Source organism: Tachysurus vachellii, chromosome 16 (genome assembly GCF_030014155.1).
Source record: "Tachysurus vachellii isolate PV-2020 chromosome 16, HZAU_Pvac_v1, whole genome shotgun sequence".
Classification (NCBI taxonomy): Eukaryota; Metazoa; Chordata; class Actinopteri; order Siluriformes; family Bagridae; genus Tachysurus; species Tachysurus vachellii.
Genome location: NC_083475.1, coordinates 19872255 through 19898407, shown reverse-complemented (window position 1 = coordinate 19898407; position 26153 = coordinate 19872255). Strand labels below are relative to the sequence as shown.

The window sequence follows — 26153 nt, the reverse complement described above, 5'->3', positions numbered from 1 at the left end:
TCTTCTCGTTTACCGTGTCTGAAGAGGTGTTAATCTGAGCTGTATTAAAAACAGACGACGCTTGCGTGAAGGTTTCTAGCAGAGACTCTCCTTCTTCCACTTCAATCCTGCCCTCGGTTCTGCTCAGATCTTCATTAATATCCCCGGTGCCATTCCACAGAGTTCCACCATCTTCTGTTTCATTTAGTAAAACCTAAAAAAAATAAGATAAAAATTTGGTCATGCGGACGTCAGACGCTCGTTTAATCTACGATACAAAAGCAGACGGTGGCTTTTCTTCTGTTCGTTTTTTCTTAGTTTCTATATTCGTCTTTAGAGATTGTCAAAAATTATGATCTTAACTGGGTAGGATTCGTTTAGATCCACATCTTCGGGCAGGAGTCCATCAGTCTGCGGCTCACTCGAGAGTTCGTACTTCACTGAGCTCTACAAGGAAAGATTCAAAATTTCATCACATTTTCTGCAGATTCAGAGTTGAGACACGCCGTCATCACGACATGCACTCAAAATCCAAGCATATGGATTGGATTTTGTCAATTCAAGTAGTTTTTCATATAAAAAGCACAAAACGGAAATAAATAAAGAAAGAAAAAATACAAAATGAAGCATTTCATTTTGCAGCAATCACAAAAAGAGTGAAGTTTGCGAATCTAATGATCAAGTCTTATTGTTCAGAATGTATAAAGTTTCTCTAATAGCACGTCTGACAAAGCACATTGTCGGATTTAATGTACTGTAATATTTCACAGTTTCTATCTACGGTATATACGTAAGTACGATAGACGATCTGTGTCGTCTTTGGCTCGATAAATAAAAGAATTAATCCGCCAATAATTGTGTTATTTAACAAACGTATAATCATTAAAGGTGGGGTCTCCGATGTTTGAGAAATGCTTCAGAAAATGAGTCGGAACGACAAACAAAACAAAAATCAAAACAAACGTGTAGCCAATGAGCAGAAAGGGGCGTGTCTTGTCAATATGGCGGAGAAAGTGTTCAGTACGCATGTGTGACATCAGCAGAAAGCGGTTTTAACATTGACATGGAGGATAAAAACAAAGACAGAAAGAGAAGAAAGACTTACGATAAGGTAAGAAGTAGGACGTGTTAATATAGGATCAGCTTTCCAGTGCTGGAGAGAACTGAAGGAGCAGGAAGTTGGTCACATATTCACAGATTGGAGTTTCCTGAGTCAATAACTCCTGAGCTAAACGCTGTTACTACACAAATAACACCTCTTTTCTATCGTAGTAATGTAGAGACGCAGCTACAACCGTGTTTTGTGTAGTAACAGTGTTTAGCTCAGGAGTTATTGACTCGGGAAACTCCAATCTGTGAATATGTGACCAACTTTACTTAAGACACCGAGGCGCTTTTTTCCTTCTCGATAGGTGAGTAACGTTGGTTTTGTTTTGTTACACAGAACTAATATATGTCTTTGTCCTTTACATGATTATACTTGTGTGTCATTTTTGCTTGTTTGTTTATCTGCAATCGTATTGTTCTTCACTTCAGCTATGATAAAGACACATTTCTTTCCATTAGTCACCTGGGTTACGTATGTATGTGTGGGCGGAGCTATCAATACAGGAGTGGGACCCATTTGGGTTAGGGGCGTGTTTGTTTTGGTGATTTCAAATGTCAACATTAGCTTTCAAACAACGGAGACCCCACCTTTAATATGAGTCTGTTCTAAGGAGATGCCTAGGGAAGGAGTCTCCAGTGATGGCTCTGGATTGTTGGTCAGAGGATCAGAGTTCAAGCCCCAGCACTGCCAAGCTGGTTGATTCTATAACAGCACTTCCCTAAATGTTTTATTCCCATTAAAAATCTACTTTTCTTTTATGATTAGATCATTCACATGAAGCTTACAGTGTATTCAGTGATGATGTTAGAGTCGGGGTTTATCCTCTGTCCTTTGGTTCTTTTCTTCATACTGATTTCATGCAGTAGTTCCTCCATACCGTCCTGGAGCAGCCTATCGATTAAGGCCTTCAGGAGGGAAAGCTGAGAGAAGACGTTTTTAAAGTTAAGATTAGAATAAATGCAGAAATCTGGGTTTTGGAAACTTTCCTAAATAAATTCTGATTTCAAAAACGTACCTTAATTCCATACGAGTCAAATAATGCCTCGATGTCCTGAAAGGTAATTTTTTATTTTTTTTAAACGATCTTCATCTTAAACATATATACATATATTTTTTAATTAAAAACAAATTTAGTGTACCTTCATTTCAACACTTCTTCCTGGCACACCGATGTCACCCTGAACAAGATAAACAACAAAATTAATGTTATTCATTTTTATTATTATTATATTATTATTATTATTATTATTATTATTATTATATATTAATTATTATTATATAATAATATATTATATAATTATATTATTATTCTATTATAATATATTATTATTATTATTATTATTATTATTATTATTATTATTATATAATTAATTGAAACAAATAAATATACCTTCTCTCCTGGAGCTCCTTTTTCTCCCTATTATTAAAAAATAAACAAATTGTATAACATAAAACTTACAGTCTTTCATGTATATACATATTTATTCATAAATTCATAAATCCTACCTTCATGCCAGCAGAACCCTGTGTACAAACACATACAAATGAAGAAAGGAGAAATCGTGTTGTACGAATGTTGGATAAATACAGAATGCTGTTTCGTATTCTACATATATTTATTATTATTATATATTTATATATTTTATAGTGCATGGTGTGCATCGTGAACAGAATTGCTCTCACCGTTGCTCCAGGAGGACCCATTGTTCCTGAAAATGCTGTTTTAAAATCATCGAGTAAGGCACCCTATAGACACACACACACACACACACACACACACACACACACACATATACACACACATACAGATACACACACATACAGAATAACATACACACACAAACACACACACACCCACAAACACACAAACATACAGATACACACACACAGATACACATACACACAAACACACACACACACACACATACAGATACACATACACACAAACACACACAAAAATACAGATACACATACACACACAAACACACACACACATACAGATACACATACACACACAAACACACACACACATACAGATACACATACACACACAAACACACACACACAAACAGATACACATACACACACACACAAACACACACACACACCAGCAGCCTGATTAACACTGAACTAGCAGCTTGTTTAAAAGATAGCATTATTACACACTGGGCGGTGTTCAGAGCTTGTAAATTAAGTTTAAATGTTTATTTATACAGGAAGGATTTTTATATTCAGAGTTGAGTAATGCAGTAAAGGTGTTTGAAAAAAAAATTCAGGGCTAGACAATGCAGACCGAAGGAGTTGGTTTGTGTTTTTCTTTTGTTGTCAAATGTAATGCAATGTAACATAAAAGTAAGAAATGAGGAAAAAAGACTAATACAATGATATAGGAATAAGAAATCAGTGAGCTTTTGAAATCTTTTTGCTTCATCCAACGCATTTTATTATTATTATTATTATTATTATTATTATTATTATTATTATTATTATTATTATTATTATCTTTTTGTTTTCAAGACAAAATATATTAAATCAGACATATGGGCTATTTTATGCAGCTTTAAATTTGCCATGTATTGTTTCATCTGATATTCTTTCTTGTAAAAAAAATAAATTGTGATATGTGTGAATACATTTCTTTCAGTCTTGCAGTCTGAATGCAACCCATAATGAATAAATGATATATAAGTGGCCTTTACCTCTGGCACTACAACAGGAGGACCGGGCAAACCTGGAGGACCTGCATCTCCCTTTGGTCCATCTTTACCCTGACAAGACACAGAGTGTCCCAAAATAAATCAAGAACTCGAATTTAAATAACTTTATTTAATTTGGTAAAGATTATTGGAGTTTTTAAAGTTCTTACAACGACACCAGGTTCTCCTTTCTCTCCCTGTAGAACACAAAAATACACGGTGTAAAATATTCTCATTTTTATTATTAATAATAATAATAATAACAATAATAATAATAACAACAACAATAATAATAATAATAATAACAGTAATAATAATAATAATAATAACAATAACAATAAGAATAATAATAATAATAACAACAACAACAATAGTCAGGCTCTTTGACAACCTTTTTCCCATCACTACCCCTGAGTCCTTCTTGTCCCTAAAGTGAGAAAATGTAGAGATATTTAAGCAAAATCTAGTAAAATAAAAAAAACATAAAAAAAATAAAAATAAAAACATTAAAAATTATAGATATTTTTTATTTGTTTACACTGTATGCAATTAGACATGATTAAAGTTCTTACATCTTTTCCTGCCAGTCCACGCTTGCCATCTACACCGGGTTTACCCTAAACACAGAGACACACAGATAAAATCTAGCATTAGTGGACACGTACTTATCCGTCACATGGTAAGAAAGTAAAACTACAAGCTAGAATCTGTTGGATTGTTTATAACCATCAAAACATTTATGTTATATTTTCATAGTTTGGTGAAAACTGGACTACACAATTACCCACTCTGTAGAAATGCACTCATTCAGGATGTTTGTTGTCCTACACTTGCTTTAAAATTGCACAGGAATTATAAGGAAAATAATATTTAATAAAATTCCACTGATAAACCATTAATTATTTTTTTCTAAATAAGGGACAGTTAATTCATTCATTCATTCATTCATTCATTCATTCATCTTCTACCGCTTATCCGAACTACCTCGGGTCTTTAATTATACTCAAAAAGTACAAGTTACCCAAAAAATGTACTCATGTAAATGTAACGAGGTAAATGTAATTCGTTACTACCCACCTCTGGATAGGAAGGTGTATTGGACTAGGTGAGACTATGTATTGGACTATTTGGTGGAAATCTGTACTGGATTAGATAGGAAGGTGTATTGGACTAGGTGAGACTATGTTTTGGACTATTTGGGAATGTTTATTGGACTGTGTGAGAATCTAGGGTGAACTGATGGACAAGAGAGTGTGTAATGGATTATTTATAAGTGCGTCCGATTATTTGAGAATGTGGGTTGGACCGGATGATGTGTATTGGACTTGGTGATTATGTGTATTGGATCATGTGTTGGACTTTGTGAGAATTTTATTGGACTGGGTGGGAGTGTGTTGGTAAATTTCTTCTGACATAATGTACTATTATATAGTGTATTTTTTGTATGTTATATGTTGCATCATATTGTATGTAAGTTTTAGCTCGATTGCTGCTGAAGTACATGACGTTGTCTGTTCAGTGATAATAAAAGAATCTAATCTTAATTATAGGACTTAAAATCCATAACACTGTGATAGCTGCATACACTGTAGTACCGTGTTTAATAACTAGATTTACTCACAGGAACACCGGGTAAACCAGGCATGCCAGCAACGCCAACTCGCCCAGGCTCTCCTTTCTCTCCTTTCTATTAAAACACAAGCAAAAAAAGAACTTCAATAGACTCAGTCATGCAGATTTATAGTTTTACAAGCATTAAAAATAAAACCCATTTAAACCAGTTTTCTCTTATACTGTATTATTATTATACTGTATATAAATATCTCCTATCATACAGTATGTCACACTAACTACAGATATAACAGCTCATTAGAAGCTTAATTATACACTAATATATATAAATATATATATTTTCCTTTAATGCCATTATCACATTTAAGCTATGAATCATGCTTTCATGCTGTCAGAATGGTTACTCACAGCTCCTGGTTCTCCTTTCTTCCCAGATTCACTCTTTTTAAAAAAAAAAAAAAGTTCAGGATTACTAATTGTAAGAGTTTTCAACATTCAGCTAGGGGGTAAAAAGGGTGCGTTACGAATTAATAAAATGGATAAGAGTGTCCCGTAGGTTAACCTTTGGTCCGTGCGTTCCTTTTAAACCGCTCAGTCCGTCTCTGTCAGATACCCCCTACAGAGTAATGGTAAAATAAATAAATAAATAAATAAATAATAGCTCATTAAATGTTTTAATATTCTGACAGCATATAAAAACACATCTACATTAGATTAAGACATCGGAGTTCCAGCGAATTACAGTATATACATCACTTTTTCCATATATAAAGAAACTTTTGCACCTACACTCGTCTGTCAGTTTATCATCAGGAGCGCTGATACGCCTGCTGATTTGTAAGTATATGATCAGCCAATCATGTGGCAGAAACGCCATGCTGAATGGTAAAGACAGGTGAAGAGTGAAGACTGATAAGTCTGCCGTTGTACCTCATGAGCATCCAGGTTTGACATGGTGAGCCTTCTATGATTGTTTTTTTGCTCATTACGAATATAAAGCGTGGTTATTAATGATGCTCGCAAAGCAACATTATCACTATTGTGCCGGACAAAACTTCGGCGCGTAACTTGTCCTGTAGCTTTTGTCCTAGACCCATGAATGACGTGTCAAATCGACCGGCTCATTGAGGAGAGGTGTGCTATGACTTTTATAAGCGATCCGAGTACCGGTACTTCCGGTACCCGGTCTCAAAGTGGCCTTTTTTCCCATAGACTCCCATTATAAACTTTGGAGGTTTATAACTCGGCAAGCTTTCGAACTCTCTACACCAAACTCGGCCAGCTCCTTTAGGGTGATACTCTGAACAAACCTTTAAATTGGTGTACCGACTGGCCTTCCGGTTGTCCCGCAGCCCCGCCCCCATATATGCAAAATCAAAAAACTTTTTACAACATGGACATGTGACATATCAAAACACTCAGAACAATGAGGGGAACTTCCTCACCTGTATTTTGATGATGTCACGTGAAGTCACGTGAAAATAAAAAATTAGCACAACACGGACATGTGACATATCAAAACACTCAGCCCAATGAGGAAAACCTCCTCAAGAGTATTCAGATGACGTCACATGCTCGTCTCGACTAGCCCCCGGGATTTGCCACGTGCAAGCACCATTCACATTTTCTTCAGGAAATGTACGTTCTAGTTTTAGTTACTGTCGCCTTCCTATCAGCTTAGATCGGTCTAGCCAACAAATCTGACGCTCTCTGCCTGCAGAACTGCCACTACTCAATGGATGTCTTTTGTTTTCTGCACCATTCAGTGAGAACTTGAGAAAGGACTGTCGTATGTTAAAATTCCAGGAGATCAGCAGTTTCTAAAATACTCAACCTGAGGCATAAAGTGAACATTACCTGAAGCTCTTCACCTGTAATCTACATGATTTTATACACCACATGGCTGCCACATGATTGGCTTACTGGATAACTGCATGAACGTACAGGTCTACAGTTTTTCTTCAATGGTACAGAATCCAAGTCAATATTCAGCCTTAAATGTAAAATATCCATATATTACTGCATATTGAATGTGTTGCAAATTTACGTATAACATTACGGATCTTATGGAAACAACTAAAAAACCTAAATTATTGGATTAATGCACGTCAAAGACTCACCGCAAGGTCTACAAATGTTGAAGATCCAGGCTGTCCCGGTGGACCCTGAAGAAACAAGGACATGTTAGAGAATGAGAGCGCTGTTACTGAGCGCTATATTCTCTCTGATCATGTTCTTACTGGTGGTCCTGGTAGTCCTGTATCTCCACGCAGACCTGGGAGCCCACGCTCACCCGGATCACCTGGCTCACCCTAAAAAACACACCAAATACACCTCACATAGTAGAGTAGATGAAATGTACTTTTTTTTTATTATCCTACAGATTCACAAGAAGAATCAGTAAGGAGGTCAAATCAGGTTATTTCTCTAGCAAAACATCTACACCTGCGATCTAGACAGTGCTAATGATTTTAAAGTCATTACTTGTACATTAATTGTTCTCCTTTCATTCATTTCTATAAAAGTCACCACTGAAGATCAAATTTCTCGATATGATGAGTACACCGGTAACGGTGCATGACGTGACCTGTATCGTACCTTAATGGTTCCGATGTTGTCTGACGTGGACAACTACGTGGGAAGAAAAGCGTTCGATCAGCACACAACCGTGTTAACACACGCAACAGAAGGGATGCAAAATGTACCTCAAATCTTAAAATGAGCGCTAATCAGAGTTAACAAGAAACATTTCAGACTGTAATCAGATCATCCGATAAAGGATCGAAATAATCTCACTTGATAATTTCCAGGTGGACCAGGTTTCCCCTAGAGAAAAAAAAATACAAATGAAATCAAGAATTATAAATCAGTGCTCGATGAACCTTCTACTTTCCGTACCGTCACTGTTACAGCCATTCAGCAGGAATCTCACATTTATTTAGAATTATTCATATTATGCACACAGGCACATACTGTGAATAAAAGTGGATATGAGGTGTATGGGAGAAAATAAGATAAAAATAAATATATAAATATAAATAAGATTAAAAAAATAACTCAATACAGTACATACAGGCTCGCCTTTCTCTCCTTTGGGACCTTCGGGACCCTGTGAAGGACAAACACAAGATATTTCCAGATACTACAATCATACGAATCCACGTCAGACAAGATTATTTCTGTTAAACGCGATAAAACGGTGCTGTAAATACATCATTATAAACAAACATCAGCATCATTAAACTCCATGGAGCAGTCACACAGGCCAGACTTACATCCCTAAATTTAGATAAGTAAAATTATAGAGTTAATTATGTTAAATATTAACGAGTAATATGTTTTAAGATGAAGAACCGAACAATAAACCAGGCATTTAAAAAGCTTGCGGATGCTTACCGGAAACCCAATTTTCCCAGCATCTCCTTTCTCACCGGTACCTCCTGGTTGTCCCGGGAGACCAAGAGGACCCTGAGGTTGAAGAGTAAAAGAACAGATAAGTATTCACATAACAGGACATGATACCAGGACATGACATGTTAAGTTTTTTATTCCTCTTATACAACTGCAATGTAGCAACGCTAATGATCTTTCAGTTCATCTCAGTACAACAAATCAGAATTTTTATCTGTTTAGAGTTACATTTAAATTTTCTAAAACATTAATGACACAACGTCAAGTGCCCCTTTCCCACCGAGGCAGTTTGAGTGCTGGTTCGGAGCCTAATTTAGAACCAGTTCTTTCTTTTTCGACAGCCAAAGCACCGGCTCTGAACCAGGAAATGTGGTTCTTAAGTAGCACCAAAACGTTGCTTGTCTAGACTTAAGAACCACTTGTGTCAGGAGCTGTGGGCGGGGCTGTGGGCGGGGCTACTGTTAGCACTTTTGATAATGTACCTTAAGTATACTAATGTTTAATACACTTTTACTTTACCACAATATGATACATTATCAGCACACATGATAGTAGTTAGCTACATGCTAATGCTAACTTTTTTCTGTGTTAATGATAAAATAAAGTTATGTACTCGATTACAACCTCCGTTTATACAGATTACATGGAGCTGCACGTACACGTCGGATTCGCCACGTTTGGATGCCAATGTAGGTTCACAAAGCCATGAGCATTAACAGTAAAGCAACATCCGCCATTGTTGATGTTGTGTTTGTGTTTGTCGCTGCTGCGTTAAAGTTGCTGTGTAACGTGACACGTATACAGTGACGTCAGACTCGGCTCTGTGATGCTCTCTAACCGATGGAAAGGCAAACCGGTTCTTAGAAGGTTCGCCAGTGGAACCAACTTTGAACCAGCACCAGTGCTAACGCTGAACCAGCACCCGGTACTTTTTGGTGGAAAAGGGGTAAAGAGTTCCCAAATTCATGGCTCCTGGAACAAACAGTGCTCCGTTTGTGTTTAAGTATTTAGTTCTTGTCATGTTTTGTATATAGTACATAGACATGATGCTTGTTGCTATTATATTTCTCCCTAATGTTCTCAGTGACATCCTTCTTACACTCATCCGTTTGTCTGTCTATCCTACTATCGCACGTTACAAAGATCACAGAAGCTATAAACATTCCTTCCATCAGCAGCCTCAAGCTTTTTCTTTCTCGAACATATTTCTTCCATATTCGAACATACTTTCTTCCCTTTTCCTTTCTATTTTTTCTGTCATTTTATATAAATTCCATTCTTTTTACAGCTTTTCTTTATTTGATTCTCTTTTTATTCGTATAGATTGTTTAAGAGACCACGTGCTTTACCCTGATGCCTTTCTCTCCTGGCTGCCCCGGAGGACCCGGCTCTCCCTGAGGAAAAATTGCCCACCACCATGATTCAGGCATAAGAATGAGTCAGGTACATGGATGTGATATAGATATGTATGAGTAACTATATATTTTTATATGCAATAGTGTGTATATTCTGTGTTTTTGTTCCTGTATAAGTACGATTTCTCTCACCTGAAGTCCAGGGTCTCCTCTTGAGCCAGACAAACCCTGAAAAAATATATATGATTAACACATTTCTTATATATTACACTTTTGTCAGTCCTGTCTAAGGCATTACACTTTACTATAAACCTTGGGAGATTTATTCAGGGTCTGGAATTGATGTGTCTTTAATCGGTTTTATATAAATAAATCGGGGGGCCCCCGGTGACTTAGTGGTTAGCACGTTTGCCTCACACCTCCAGGGTTGGGGGTTCGATTCCCGCCTCCACCTTGTGTGTGTGGAGTTTGCATGTTCTCCCCGTGCCTCGGGGGTTTCCTCCGGGTACTCCGGTTTCCTCCCCCGGTCCAAAGACATGCATGGTAGGTTGATTGGCATCTCTGGAAAATTGTCCGTAGTGTGTGATTGTGTGAGTGATTGAGTGTGTGTGTGTGTGTGTGTGTGTGTGTGCCCTGCGATGGGTTGGCACTCCGTCCAGGGTGTATCCTGCCTTGATGCCCAATGATGCCTGAGATAGGCACAGGTTCCTCGTGACCCGAGGTAGTTCGGATAAGCGGTAGAAGATGAATGAATGAATGAATGAATAAACAAATCGAGCTGTTCTAGAGAAAACTAAAATCTATTTTCGCCTCTTTGTAAAATTCTAATAAATTCAGGTTAAAATGCACTGCACACAAGCCCACACACATCTCTTTCATGGTTTACTTACATCTTTACCTCTTAGACCAGGAGGTCCTGGGTTTCCGAGGAGACCCATGTTACCCTTTTCTCCTTTAAAGCCATCGTTGCCCTAAAGAAAAACACGACCGTTTGAGATGGAATGAATTATAAAAAAAATGCGTTTATGATACACAAATCAGCACGACCCTGATTTACTAAGGCCCTGAATAAAGATGCTAAATGGAGTGTGTATTAGTATTAAATTGTGTGTGTGTGTGTGTGTGTGTTTGTGCATAAATGATAATTAAATCACTATTCATTCAGGTGCATGATGTTTAAATGAAGCGTATTTAAATGAAGGTGTTAATTGTTCTTAACATGCGGTGATGAGTTTGGCTCTTAAAGAGACTCCTGTAAGATGAAAACTGACACACAAGTCTTGTTTTGTTTACAAAGGAACGATAAAACTTTTCAACAGCTCTTTAAACACTTTCAACACTGGAATAGCAAACGACAAAACTTTACTTTGGTAGTGATAAATAAATATAGCTGAAAGCGGTGATTAAGGGGTCCAAGCACTTTTTGTCCACATCACTTAACACAGAAGAAGCCCAGAAGGAGATAAACCAAGCAAATCAAACAAGAGTACAATGTGACAATGTTCGGTCCAAATACATCATTACCGTAAAAAAATAAATATCCTCACTACCTGTTTGGCAGATAGACATCACCTTCATTTGATATCATAAATCTGAGATACGTGATTTGTTTTGTTTTTGTTTAAAAATTGGGTGATGATTGTACAACTTTTACAGAAGAAAAATGGTGGAAAGTCCAATATGGTGGACAATTAACATCACTGTTTGGCTCCATAATGATGAAAAACCACATTACTTTAACATAGACAATCTTTTCTTTACAGATTATGTAAATGTAATATTTTAAGGCGTGTCTGATATTTTCATGTTTGACTTTCAGTAAATTATTAAATGTTGTTAAAATCTACATATTTATTTACCTTAGGTCCAGGTTTCCCTGATAATCCAACATTACCCTGTGCACAAATACACAAAGTTACTTCTGTAGCACTTCAGTCTGTTGATTTAGCTTACAGCTCAGCTTATATAATAATGACACTCACCCTCTCACCGGTCTCACCCTTAGGACCCGGCTGTCCAGGAATCCCGAAGCCAGGACTGCCCTTTAAATACAAGTCAATATACAAAGTCGAAACATTCCTTGATAAATCAATCAATCACGTACACAAACACGGCTTTACCTTTTCACCTTTGTCTCCTTGGACACCTTTAATTCCCTGAAGTCCAATAGGTCCGTCCGGGCCGATATCCCCCTGTAAGGAGAGGACCAAACTTATTTGGTTATTTATACCACCTCACTATCAGCCAGATGAGGATGGGTTCCTTTTTTAGTCTAACTATAAACCCTTGTGTCTAACCCTAAACCCTGGTTCTAACCCTAAACCTTGTGTCTAACCCTAACCCCTTGGTTCTAACCCTAAACCCTAAATCCTTGTGTCTAACCCTAACTCCTAACCCTTGTGTCTAACCTTAACCCTAAACCCTTGGGTCTAACCCTAAACCCTAACACTAACCCTTGGGTATAACCCTAACCCTTGTGTCTAACCCTAACACTAACCCTTGGGTCTAACCCTAACCCTTGTGTCTAACCCTAAACCCTAACACTAACCCTTGTGTCTAATCCTATCCCTAAACCCTAACCCTTGGGTCTAACCCTAACCCTAAACCCTAACCCTTGGGTCTAACCCTAACCCTAAACCCTAACCCTTGTGTCTAACCCTAACCCTAAACCCTAACCCTTGTGTCTAACCCTAACCCTAAACCCTAACCCTTGTGTCTAAACCCTAACCCTAATCCCTTGGGTCAAACCATAACTTTTTTTGATAATCTGAAGATAACAAATGATACGATTACCCATAATGCACCATAAACCCAGCATACATTACACCCAATGCACAGTGCTTCTAACGCTAATGAATGTCTGTGGTTTCTCTGCCATTCGACTTGTTTATCTAATAGTCGTTTATGATAACGCGCTACACGCAGAGCTGCCCGAATTCAGTCGGACGTCTCCTTAAATAGAGCTCTATATATAAAACATCTTACATAGTAAACAACTGAAGGAGATGAATTTCAGACACAGTGGCAGACGTGACACATACAGAGAGCGCTTTGGCTCTGCTTTTGCCTTTTCTTATCCGTTTAAGAGCACTTTTAAACACAACAGTAAGAGAAGTTAAAAATAACATCAGTAGTTTTGCAGTTTTAACACCTGACTGTGTCGTAACTGTGCTGCATAACTGCGTATTTGGAAAATCTCAAAGTGTGGGGGAAAAAATCAAAACATAGCGCTAAAGATATTTGTGGACTTTAGTGATGTGGCTGTGACTAAAACAGGAAACAGACATCATGTACAGAAATCTAACGCAGAACTAACATTTGTCCGTTTCCTGTGTTTGGGCAAACCCTGACCTGTAGTGCGTGTTGTGTGAGAACCACATAAGTGTATTTGTAAATGTAATAACAGTGGGACACAAATGTCAGCAGACGCATGAATCAACTGTGTTATATTACTGGTGCAGCGCTCTTACTCATCGCATCATTACTGTCAAGCTCCTTCATGCTTGGAGTGTACAACATGTCAAGTCAAACTTTTAATGAACATCACAAATCACACGCCGGAATGCTGCGGCGAATTGAGACCTCGATGGAAACTCTGTATGGAGTGTAATTGCTGCTTTTTCTGAGAGTCGCATTTATTGACAAGTAGACCTCTGGGAGACTTTAGTTTCACACGAATACCCTCTTCACTAATTAGCAGCGTGTGAATCATCACAGAGGCGGTGGCCATATTGCTCGCTTTTATCAATGTAGATGAAGGCGTCCCACGGGGAATAAAAAAAAAAAGAGTAACTGCCAGATCTGATTAAGTTCAAGCGAATGCAAGCGCAGCGTGCGTGGGAGCCTCCTACAGATGGCCTACCTTTGCTTCAGAAGCCGAGGAACGCGAATTTGTTATTAGGACTGTAAATAACACAGCTGATATTATTTATCAGAATATTTACTTGAACAATATTTTCCTTACCCTTGCACCCTTCTTGCCAGGGGGTCCGAGTATCTGTTTAAGGAAAACAAAACTGAGTACCTGCTGATGTGAAAAATCTGTTATATGAGTGAATCAGGTGATTTTTGTAATGTTTACGCCTTTCGCTGGATCTCCTGGTGCTCCATGTTCTCCCTGTGAAACAGAATGATCTCTCAATACTTCTGTTATATTTGGAATACGCTCCTGTACGTCATTCAGGTAGGACTAAAATAAGGACTAAAATAACCGTATATTTTGTTAGATTTTTTTATTTTGATTTTGTTGTACGTTTTCTCCAAAATATCCTCAATGGTGCTCTTAGCCTTGTCCTAGCACAAGGTTGTGTTTTATGATCGAGATTTTAAACCTCTTCTATAAGTAGCTTTGAATAATGCTGTCTATAATAATAATCAGGTTATATGTATGGGGTCAGAATTGTTTCGTTAACGGTCTACCGATTGGTCAGCGCCACGAGACCGGTGTCCGATTGGCTGGAGTAGACGGTGGGCGGAGTCCACCTATTTGTGGATTCTTTTGCACGTCTTGACGTTAGAAATGTTTCAAATCCACAAATGCACAGAACGCAATCAACAAATGCGTGCAGTGATTCACAATTGCACAGAAGGCGATTCACAAATGAGCAGGAAGCCATTCACAAATAAATACAATTAAATATATATTTATAAAAAAATTTTATTTGCAAATCCCATTTTATTTATTTGTGAATTTCATTTCTTTTTGTGGAATTTGTAACATATATTTACGGTTTGCTTATTGTGCATTTGTTGATTTAAAAAATATTTGTGAAACTCTTTATATTTATTTGTGGATCATAGTATATTTATTCAGAATAACGAAACAATTCTGACCCCATAACATGCAATAACTCTATAATTCCAGATATAAAAGTGCAGCAATCCATACAACTGATGTGTTTAAAGTCTTCTGCTTAAATTTATACACACTTTATACACAGATTTAAAAATTTTGACATTCACCTTCTCACCCTTTGGTCCAACAGCTCCAGGCAGACCCTAGTTTTAGAAGAAACACAATGCATGATATCTTAAACATGATTAGTATTCAATGACTGCAAATGGCTTCATGAAGATCCACATTTTCTCCTCCTTCTCTCCTACACCAGAGCCTCATCTTGACTCAGAGGTTCTGGGTGTGTAATTATTAATATAAGACACGATTACGTGTATTAAATGTCAGTATTAAAAGTTTCTTATTAAACTGACTCCAAGTTGGTTTAGAGAGGTGTTTTCCATCAGCAGAATTCTAATGGAAAGATAAATAATTGATCGTGACAATTACGGATAGTGAAACACCTCCATATTTATCTGGGTAAAGCCTCATGCAGGAGTGTGAATCGTTTCAATTAATGCAGATCCTGATGCAGATCATGTAGGGCTCAAGCTTGGGGTTAAATCTATTGCTAATCAGAGAGAGAGAGAGACAGACAGACAGACAGACAGAGAGACAGGGGTATGGAGCAAAGTCTTTCCTCTCACTAATCATCTTTAATTTCCCCAGGGTGCCCCAACCCATTCTATCCTAATAGCATGCTGTATAACTGAAATAGCATCAGAGGAGCAGACCAACTGTAGAGATGATTGCAGAGGAAACAAAAGAATTAAAAAAGGACATTATTGGGCATCACAGATGTGTACTGAACCATCTCTTAGCACAATTTTGTCACTGTGAAAAGGGAGCAATTTTGTGGAAAAGTAATTTACTTGTATTATCACTCGGAGCGTACTTTTTAAGCATTTTGTTAACTGTTAACTATTTTTCTGCATCCTAACTTTCACTTTTGTCAAACATATACAAGGGCATCGATTTGGGTAGGGACGGTAGGGGCGGTAGGGACATGTCCCTACCAATATCCAGGGAACTTTCAATTGTCCCTAGCAATAATTCGACCAAGACTATATATATGTATATGTATGTATATATATATATATATATACATACATATACATATATATATATATATATATATATATATATGTGTGTATATATATATATATATATATATATATATATATATATACACACATATATATATATATATATATATATATATATATATATATATATATATATACATAACCACTGATGTCCGTCTGTGTCTTGTGCTTTTTTACTTATTTCATTTAACATTTATCCAGGAATCATTAAATAAATATAAATATTTTACAACGGCGTTCTGTAAAAAAATAGCGCAACTTGTGGAACACAAACGGTTAACAGATCTACCCCCTGCAATGAATCCCGCCTCTGTAACTCACCTCTCTAAAAGGATTGGCCTTTGCCTTTTTTGTGTCCCGCCTCTCTAACCCACATCTCTGTTTGATTGGCTTTGTCTTTCTCGCTAATGTGTTGAGGTTTGAGGCTGCAGCTAGATTCCGTTGTATGAAGCAATATGCAACGTGATTATGCAGCTACCGGTATGTGAGTATGAAAGTATTCTTATAACAACAGTTTTATGCACAAAATACGGGGAATGTTGTCCCCACCAATGTCAAATAAATTATGTCCCCACCAATGTCAAAATCAAACATACGCCATTGAACATATATCTATTCCGTTCAATTTTATGGGCTACCCTTGCCACCGTTTACATATCTAACTATTCCTACTTCAAAACCAGATCTGTTAAGAAGGTTCTGGATAAAAATTTGTCCTGTCTCCTATAACATATAAGCATCATGGTTTGTAACTTCATAAAGTATGTACGCCCTTCGATTGCTAAATTTTGCCAGCAGATATCTATCGGGGTCAGAGGATCAGATCTGATACAGCACCACTGGAGCAGAGAGGGTTAAGGGTCTTGCTCAAGGGTCAGACAGTGGCAGCTTGGCAGTGCTGTGGATTGAACCCTGATCCTCCAATCAACAACCCAGAGCCTTCAAAAAAGGCTAATTTGGGGAACACGCAAAAGTCAGCACAGTGCAATGGCTAAGCCTCACCATAATCATGGTATTGCTCCTGTCAGGTATATTAAAGGATGTGTCTCAATCAGCTCCTAATATTGTGTACACAAGTTGGCGTGAATTGGTTTAGCTATTAGATATTTAAATATTTCTTCACAGGCTCATGCTGTTGATTGACTATGGAGTGCTTGATAAGGTCGTATTTAAAGACTGACCTAATTAAGACTGGACTTCTTGGAAGTCCATCCATCCATCCATCCATTTTCTACCGCTTATCCGGGGCCGGGTTGCGGGGGCAGCAGTCTAAGCAGAGACGCCCAGACTTCCCTCTCCCCAGACACTTCCTCCAGCTCTTCCGGGGGAATACCGAGGCGTTCCCAGGCCAGCCGAGAGACATAGTCCCTCCAGCGTGTCCTAGGTCTTCCCCGGGGCCTCCTCCCGGTTGGACATGCCCGGAACACCTCCCCAGGGAGGCGTCCAGGAGGCATCCGGAACAGATGCCTGAGCCACCTTAGCTGACTCCTCTCGATGTGGAGGAGCAGCGGCTCTACTCTGAGCTCCTCCCGAGTGACCGAGCTCTTCACCCTATCTCTAAGGGAGCGCCCATCCTCCCTGCGGAGGAAACTCATTTCGGCCGCCTGTATCCAGGATCTTGTCCTTTCGGTCATGACCATAGGTGAGGGTAGGAACGCAGATCGACTGGTAAATAGAGAGCTTCGCCTTGCGGCTCAGCTCTTTCTTCACCACAACAGACCGATATATCGACCGCATCACTGCAGAAGATACACCGATTCGCCTGTCGATCTCCCGCTCCATTTCTTGGAAGTTTACTGCCTTATTAGTATCCAGGAAGGAGAAGTGGAAATCTCAATAACCTTCAAACACCGTGAGTGTTTAGTCCTGCCTTTGTGGATGGGCAAAGTCCTCATCATTGTTCCAGGGGTTCAATAATGAGCTTATTATATGTAATTAGTGTCATCCTTTACTGAAGCTCTCCATCTGATTCACAATCTAGTTAAGTTTTTTTATCAATCTTTCCCAAAGTTTCACCCGTTTTCAAGTTTCAAGGTTCCTGACTGTAACTGAAGCTACTGAAGAACAGTTTCTTTCTTGTTGCTGTTGCACTTTTTCCTGTCATGGAAAAGTTTTTTCACTGATAAATACTGTATGCACATCGTTAAATGTTCTGGCAAGAGAGAAGACGAATAATAGGCAAAAGAATGACTTACTGCTAATCCTTGATGTCCTATAGGCCCAATATCTCCACGATCACCCTGTGACATGTGAATGTAAAAATCAGTCATTAACACAACCTCTGAGATCTATTGACGGTTATCAGTTATTTAATAAAGTGTATTTATTATAAATGTGCTATTGCTTTAGTGTGTCACTGCATTCTAATCTAATTTGTAATGGTGTCCTAGACTCGTGGTGACCCAGAAGTTAAAGTGCTTTACAGAAAACAGGAAAAGTATGTGACTAATATATAGAACATAATATCGTCGCTGTCGGGCGGAAACCTCGTATGTCCAAATTTGGTCAATTTCATATTTTTTCACATATCGATGCTATTGGTCAGTCCCCACGTGGGTCTGTTATTTTTACCAGTTATTAACCAATCTAAAGTCTTGAAAATAGCTTGAGCGCAAATCTCATAACTCCATTGGACACTTCAACTGTCCACCTCTTCCTCACTCCGTGGGAGAGCTTCACGGCATATTTCTCCTCAAGAAGAGTCGCAACGAATCAACACGTCTTCTGAGGTAAATGTCTTCAAAACACTGGGCTCAAAGAAAAAAAAATCTTGACCCCCGCTAGTTCTGGTGCTCGTCTGAGGACAGGAATTTAGCGCAAGACACGGACTAAACCCTGTGCACTGCAGATAAGGTACGGCGTTAGGTACGGCCTGAAAAATAACGGTTTTGGAGATACGAGGATTCTGCCTGACAGCGACGATATTTAAAACAAAAAAAAATGCGTAAATAATTACCAAAAATAGGACTCTTTGCTTATTGTTTTTGACAATTTTCCTATTCTATATCTATTACACAATCATGACAATTATAAAAAAAAAGCAGTTTAGAAAAACAATCCAATCTTTTCCTGTTCTCACTTAAATTGTATGAATAAATAAATAAATAAATAAATAAATAAATAAATAAATAAATAGCTGCTCCATCACCAGCATCTCTATTATTCTCTCGAAGTTAATTAAAAAAATTATATTAAAAATATAATAATTATTCACGTTATAAATAAATAGTCCTGAAGACTTTTTCATGGACTGTTACGAAGCTCTGACACTGGAGACTCCTTCCAGTCTTCATAAGAAGTACATATACGCTTATAAATTTTTCATGAAATCTATAATAGACTTGATTTATGTTTGACTATGTTGCGTATCCATGTTATCATAGAAACAATAAGGTATTAGTAACATACCACTGTAGCTTTAAGGGACAATTGAAGCTTTTGGGAGAAGAGACTGACAAGTAAATGAGGTTTTGTTTAATGATGAGTCGTTACATTACCTTGAGTCCTTGCTCTCCTTTTAAACCTCTTTTCCCCTAAACACAGACAAAAGAAATCTGTAGGAAAACATGTACGCAAGCTGGTAATTTAAGACAAACTGGCTCCTGCACATACCCTAAGGCCACTGGGTCCTGTCACACCTTGAATTCCTTGCTCACCCTGTGAACAAGCCAAACTTTTTTTTTTCAAGTATTGTTAAATCAATCATTATAATTTCTGCCATTGATTTAATGGTTACAAGTTTACCTTTGGTCCAACTGGCCCTGAAAGCCCCATATTTCCCTGAAACCAGCAAAAAATAGCATTTCAAAGTGGCATTACATATCAAAGTAGTACATGTTTTTTACCCAGAATGACTATAATACAAACCTTTTCTCCAGGAGAACCCTGCACACCTTGGACACCGGGAATTCCAACTCCATTTTCTCCCTACATAACAGCCAAGAATGCTCAAATAAACCTTTCTCTTTAGCCAGACAAAGATTTTAAACTCTGAATTATCATGTAGGGGGGCACGGTGGCTTAGTGGTTATCACGTTCGCCTCACACCTCCAGGGTCGGGGTTCGATTCCCGTCTCCGCCTTGTGTGTGTGGAGTTTGCATGTTCTCCCCGTGCCTCGGGGGTTTCCTCCGGGTACTCCGGTTTCCTCCCCCGGTCCAAAGACATGCATGGTAGGTTGATTGGCATCTCTGGAAAATCGTCCGTAGTGTGTGATTGCGTGAGTGAATGAGAGTGTGTGTGTGTGCCCTGCGATGGGTTGGCACTCCGTCCAGGGTGTATCCTGCCTTGATGCCCGATGACGCCTGAGATAGGCACAGGCTCCCCGTGACCCGAGGTAGTTCGGATAAGCGGTAGAAAATGAGTGAGAGTGAGAGAATTATCATGTCTAAGGGCCAACTCTGATGTGAAATAAGGCGTTGGTCCGAGAAGAAGATAATGAACTGTTTCACAATGGACCAATGAGGTGGAAGAAGGAAAAGTACTGGTTATGTTTGTTCTACAATATGTGTACTCACTTTGTCACCTTTATGTCCAGGAAGCCCAGGATTTCCATCCACTCCTATCGCTCCAGGTAAGCCGGCTTGACCCTTGTCCAAAAAAATGTAAACAAATCGGTTATATCTTTATAAAGGTTATAAAATTCATATTTAAATATTTGATATGTATCTAATTTTGCTTTACAATCTCTTTACAACTTTCAGCCTTAAGTTAGCATGGCAAACACAGAATAATATATGATATATAATATAGCTAGAATTAACATTAACACCATTTCAGTATAAGTTCTGAGTCTTATTTTCTAGAAATAAGAAATTATGTTTATGATGAAAAAGTAGCTTATTATTGGAAAAAACCTGCACGATGTACACTCCTTGTTCTGAAGACTCGTCCCCTTAAAGTAAGTCATTCTCAGTTCATCTTCAATTGAATTCAGTTTTCTTTGTAACGCAGTTTTCACAATAAACAATTTCTCAAAGCAACTTTACAGAACATGAGAAATATACGTATATATATAAAATTTTTAAGATTAACATTAGATTTCTATTTAAATTTCTTTGTATTTATCCCTAATGAGCAAGCTTGATGCGACTGTGGCAAAGTAAAACTAACATAACGTCCTTTCTACAGTCATATACAGTCAATTGGAGTTTCTGAGCAATTCATAAATTAGTTATTATACTTATTGTTATTATTCATTCATTCATATATTCATCTTCTACCGCTTATCCGAACTACCTCGGGTCACGGGGAGCCTGTGCCTATCTCAGGCGTCATCGGGCATCAAGGCAGGACACACCCTGGACGGAGTGCCAACCCATCGCAGGGCACACACACTCTCATTCACTCACGCAATCACACACTACGGACAATTTTCCAGAGATGCCAATCAACCTACCATGCATGTCTTTGGACCAGGGGAGGAAACCGGAGTACCCGGAGGAAACCCCCGAGGCACGGGGAGAACATGCAAACTCCACACACACAAGGCGGAGGCGGGAATCGAACCCCGACCCTGGCGGTGTGAGGCGAACGTGCTAACCACTAAGCCACCGTGCCCCCATTGTTATTATATTATATTATATTATATTATATTATATTATATTATATATTGTTATCAATTATACTTATTGAAAAATAATCAAGGGCTTCATCAAAATTTACACAGTGCCCTGTTTAAAACTGGTACAACATGGTACCCATAATACACTTTACAGCCAAAGCTTTGTGGACAGCAGACTCACACACCCATATGTGGCTCTTCCAAAAATGTCTTTTCATGCTATACACTCGTATTTTCCTTTCACTCAACCGGAGAAACTCAAACCGGTTCCAGAACGACAATGCCCCTGTGCACAAAGCACAGAGCTCCATGAACATCCTTAACCTCCACACATGATCTGGAGGTTAAAGACGGAGTGCAAGGACTCGAGTGTCCTGTACAGAGCCCTGACTCTGACTCTGATCTGACTCAACCACACTGAACTGGAACTGGAACTGGGACCTCCTCAAAATACAAACATTGTCTGATTTCACCAATCATCATCATCACAATTCCCCACAGCTAAGATCCAGCATCTAGTGGAAAGCCTTTCCATAAGAGTGCAGCTTATTATAAGAGTAAAGGTGGAATAAATCTGAAATGGGACGGTTGTACAGTATGTAACGGTCAGATGTCCACATACAGTACAAATTTCAATAAACAAGTGGATGGCAAAAGACGCTAATGCTAGTTGCTAGCTTGAAAAATTTCACAGTTGTGTGAATTCATTAAAATTGTTACTAAACTGTACAGTAAGCAGGAGGATATATTGTTAAGTTATATATCGTCGCTGTCGGGCGGAAACCTCGTATGTCCAAATTTTGTCAATTTCATATTTTTTCACATATCGATGCTATTGGTCAGTCCCCACGTGGGTCTGTTATTTTTACAAGTTATTAACCAATCTAAAGTCTTGAAAATAGCTTGAGCACAAATCTCATAACTCCATTGGACACTTCAACTGTCCACCTCTTCCTCACTCCGCGGGAGAGCTTCACGTCATATTTCTCCTCAAGAAGAGTCGCAACGAATCAACACGTCTTCTGAGGTAAATGTCTTCAAAACACTGGGCTCAAAGAAAAAAAAATCTTGACCCCCGCTAGTTCTGGTGCTCGTCTGAGGACAGGAATTTAGCGCAAGACAATCCACTGCAACGCGGACTAAACCCTGTGCACTGCAGATAAGGTACGGCGTTTTTTTAATTTCCTGAAAAATAACGGTTTTGGAGATACGAGGATTCCGCCTGACAGCGACGATATGCAATTATAATTATATGCAGCAGTATACCTTTGCGTATAAAAAGCTTCTGAATTGTTGATAACTACCTAAGAATTGAAATAACTTACATTTTCTCCAACTTCCCCTTTTTCTCCTTTGGGACCCGGCTTGCCACGTGGACCCTAAAAGAAAAAGAAATAACATTTACAATAATCACTTAACAAACTAATTGTTAATTGATGGTATAATTTTGGGAGATATACTCACTTTAAGGCCAGGATCTCCAGTCTCACCCTGTAAAGGTATACAAATAGGAACATTACTGTATTTCTCAAATATATTTTCATCTAAATTTACATTTCATTCCATTGTTTTTTTAACATTTACACCAACTCAGAAAGAGCTTGTTAGATTAGATGAGTTGCTTAGTTGGATCAGGTGTGTAATAATAATTAAATATTAGAAAACACAGATCTGGGGTCATTCAGGAACAAACACCTTATGGCATACATTTTTGTGTTTTGTCCTCCAGTTCTTAAAGTAATTAGAGATTTTTTTAAAATAACCATGAATTTCTTGCAAGAATAAATTTCTCATTTGTAAATTTGTACCACGTTTAAATTTGTGCTGATTTTTTATAACACATTTATTACATATCACCGTTATCTTATTTTAATATATATATTTTAAATTAATATTTTGCACATGTTTAAATTACAGCAGTCAATTTGTACTTTTTTACAACATTTTATTTTTATTTTATTTTTATTTATTTTTTATCTCCTCACTATGATGCCATGTTAATTACAACAGGTTTGTAAAGCATTAACCCTGTTGCAAATCTAATATAAAGTTTACTAATTTTATAGATCGTTTAAACCTGTAAACAAACAAACAAACAAAAACAAATGCCATCTAGTAAACAATCTTGTTTTGGTGGTTTGAATGTTATAAAAACAGCTTAACACATAAATTTAATTTAAACAAATGTATCTAACATTCCTTACTTTAAAATTATTATAAAAATGTAACTTAAATTAAATTGATTAAAATAAGTTCTAGCAGATCACTTTATTATTTATATATTTATTTAATCATATATTTTCAGGGAACAACATAATTCTGGCGTTTCTCGTTGAGATTTTTTTTTTTCCATTTTAATTTCATTTATTGAATTTATTCAAGAGATTTTTACCTACTGAGATTTAATCTTTCAAATTCAGTCAGTTTCAGCCAGATCCTTTAACAGCAGAGACCAACATCACAACCAAACCTTTTGAGGTTTTAACTGTTTACCTTTATAGAAATGCCTTGTATTCCAGGTGGTCCAGGCTGACCTGGGAGTCCTGGAGGTCCTGAGACACCTGGAACACCTGGAGGCCCTTGAGGACCCTGTTATACAGAAATATATATACATCAGCTATAACTGTATTAATATAATCATATGGAAATGGGCAAGAAAATAATTTTAAATGAACATACAGAGGATCCTGGTTCTCCTTTACGTCCTGGGGCAACATCCATGCTTCCCATTACATACCCAGGTTCTCCCTGCAAAACAGATTCAATCCCATTATCAGTTATCGGAGGTAGAAAAATACTACATTTTTCATTTATAATCTAGACTTTCCAGGTGAGTTTTGTTAAAGTAAATTAAGCGCCTACGCTAAAAATGCTAAGACGTATTAACACACAGTCAAGCTAATTAAGTGCATGAGTACAGAATAACGAAGAAGAACATGAACATGCATTTCACGCATTATATAAACAAAAACTCACTAAAGTCATAGAAAATCTCTGTCTTGATGTAAGATGTGTGATGTGTTTAAATCCCAGGACCACCGTAACCTTCGAGTGCTCAGTTGTAGAAATGAAATAAATCTGATTTTTAGCTCACTCGATTCAACAGTTCAGTTTCTACGATGGTTTATAAAACCAGCCAACTACACTATGTTCAGTTTGGTAAATACCAACTAGGACAGATATCAGACTAAGTAAAACTTACTCTCTCTCCTCGCTGACCTTTCGGTCCTGTAATACCAGGTGGTCCCTGTAAACCCACCACAAGAAACAGCATGTATTTAGAGCAGAAAATGGAAACAAATAAACAAATATATAAATCAATAAATAGACTGGAATTACTTCTTACTTCATACTTATAATTCACATTGACCTGAATTAACTCCAGATATATTGATCATACTGGTGTGACCAGGTAAAGCAATGAAAATATCGTCGCTGTCGGGCGGAAACCTCGTATGTCCAAATTTGGTCAATTTCATATTTTTTCACATATCGATGCTATTGGTCAGTCCCCACGTGGGTCTGTTATTTTTACAAGTTATTAACCAATCTAAAGTCTTGAAAATAGCTTGAGCGCAAATCCCATAACTCCATTGGACACTTTAACTGTCCACCTCTTCCTCACTCCGTGGGAGAGCTTCACGGCATATTTCTCCTCAAGAAGAGTCGCAACGAATCAACACGTCTTCTGAGGTAAATGTCTTCAAAACACTGGGCTCAAAGAAAAAAAAATCTTGACCCCCGCTAGTTCTGGTGCTCGTCTGAGGACAGGAATTTAGCGCAAGACAATCCACTGCAACGTGGACTAAACCCTGTGCACTGCAGATAAGGTACGGCGTTTTTTTAATTTCCTGAAAAATAACGGTTTTGGAGATACGAGGATTCCGTCTGACAGCGACGATATATAATATTAGATCATAACAGATGACTAATGCTCTGTTCACACATACTTCAGCTTGCAGCAACAAAAGCGATCAGAGTTTATTCGTTTTTACAATAAGAGCGTTGCTGACTATGTGACCATATCCACAGTGATGAGAAAAGTTTATGCAACAACTACCGATGGGAGCAAAGTTATAATCCAAATTCTTATAAAGCTGTTTTAAAACAATGTCCATTTGCAATAAAAACACAATACAAATAAAAACTGATTTTAGTGGCAATAAAACTTATTGGTTATTTACTAAATTGAATGTAAGTTGCACCACTCACTGATACATGATTGCATATTACTATGGCAACCGGTAGTAAGGAACGCCTTCCGACGACTTCGTAGCACAGCGACGATAAAATCGCCGTACGTGTGAACGTAGCTTAGGAATTTATCTAGTGCAGATATAATTTTAATAAATAGTTAAATAAATGTGTTGTGATGAGATATTCACCATATCCCCAGGAACACCAGGAGAACCCTGTGGAGCAATTACAATACAAAGACAGTACATTCTATAGCATATGTCATATATTATATATAATATTTTTGTATTAGTAAATTTACAGATGTTAGTTGAACTTTGATGACACAGATTAC

At 37.8% G+C, this 26153-nt stretch overlaps 1 protein-coding gene across 1 annotated transcript in view; it reads right to left on the bottom strand.

Moving 5' to 3' along the window:
- Positions 1-26153, bottom strand: part of col7a1l (collagen type VII alpha 1-like) — a 100252-nt gene that overhangs the window by 31611 nt on the left and 42488 nt on the right. The window contains exons 32-73 of the mRNA XM_060890108.1: positions 26008-26034; positions 24825-24869; positions 24302-24370; positions 24116-24211; positions 23087-23113; positions 22948-23001; positions 20577-20648; positions 19929-19988; positions 19806-19841; positions 19674-19718; positions 19559-19594; positions 18257-18301; positions 15084-15119; positions 14203-14238; positions 14086-14118; positions 12242-12313; positions 12104-12163; positions 11981-12016; positions 11012-11092; positions 10314-10349; positions 10116-10160; positions 8752-8823; positions 8429-8464; positions 8152-8181; positions 7954-7986; positions 7596-7667; positions 7476-7520; positions 5918-5971; positions 5764-5796; positions 5405-5470; positions 4356-4400; positions 4175-4210; positions 3954-3980; positions 3787-3855; positions 2771-2833; positions 2594-2611; positions 2478-2504; positions 2227-2265; positions 2103-2138; positions 1873-2007; positions 343-426; positions 14-193 (exon numbers count right to left, since the gene is read on the bottom strand). Of these exons, the coding sequence (XP_060746091.1) occupies positions 14-193; positions 343-426; positions 1873-2007; positions 2103-2138; positions 2227-2265; positions 2478-2504; positions 2594-2611; positions 2771-2833; positions 3787-3855; positions 3954-3980; positions 4175-4210; positions 4356-4400; positions 5405-5470; positions 5764-5796; positions 5918-5971; positions 7476-7520; positions 7596-7667; positions 7954-7986; positions 8152-8181; positions 8429-8464; positions 8752-8823; positions 10116-10160; positions 10314-10349; positions 11012-11092; positions 11981-12016; positions 12104-12163; positions 12242-12313; positions 14086-14118; positions 14203-14238; positions 15084-15119; positions 18257-18301; positions 19559-19594; positions 19674-19718; positions 19806-19841; positions 19929-19988; positions 20577-20648; positions 22948-23001; positions 23087-23113; positions 24116-24211; positions 24302-24370; positions 24825-24869; positions 26008-26034 (2247 nt within the window). The remainder of the gene's footprint in view (positions 1-13; positions 194-342; positions 427-1872; positions 2008-2102; positions 2139-2226; positions 2266-2477; positions 2505-2593; positions 2612-2770; positions 2834-3786; positions 3856-3953; positions 3981-4174; positions 4211-4355; positions 4401-5404; positions 5471-5763; positions 5797-5917; positions 5972-7475; positions 7521-7595; positions 7668-7953; positions 7987-8151; positions 8182-8428; positions 8465-8751; positions 8824-10115; positions 10161-10313; positions 10350-11011; positions 11093-11980; positions 12017-12103; positions 12164-12241; positions 12314-14085; positions 14119-14202; positions 14239-15083; positions 15120-18256; positions 18302-19558; positions 19595-19673; positions 19719-19805; positions 19842-19928; positions 19989-20576; positions 20649-22947; positions 23002-23086; positions 23114-24115; positions 24212-24301; positions 24371-24824; positions 24870-26007; positions 26035-26153) is intronic.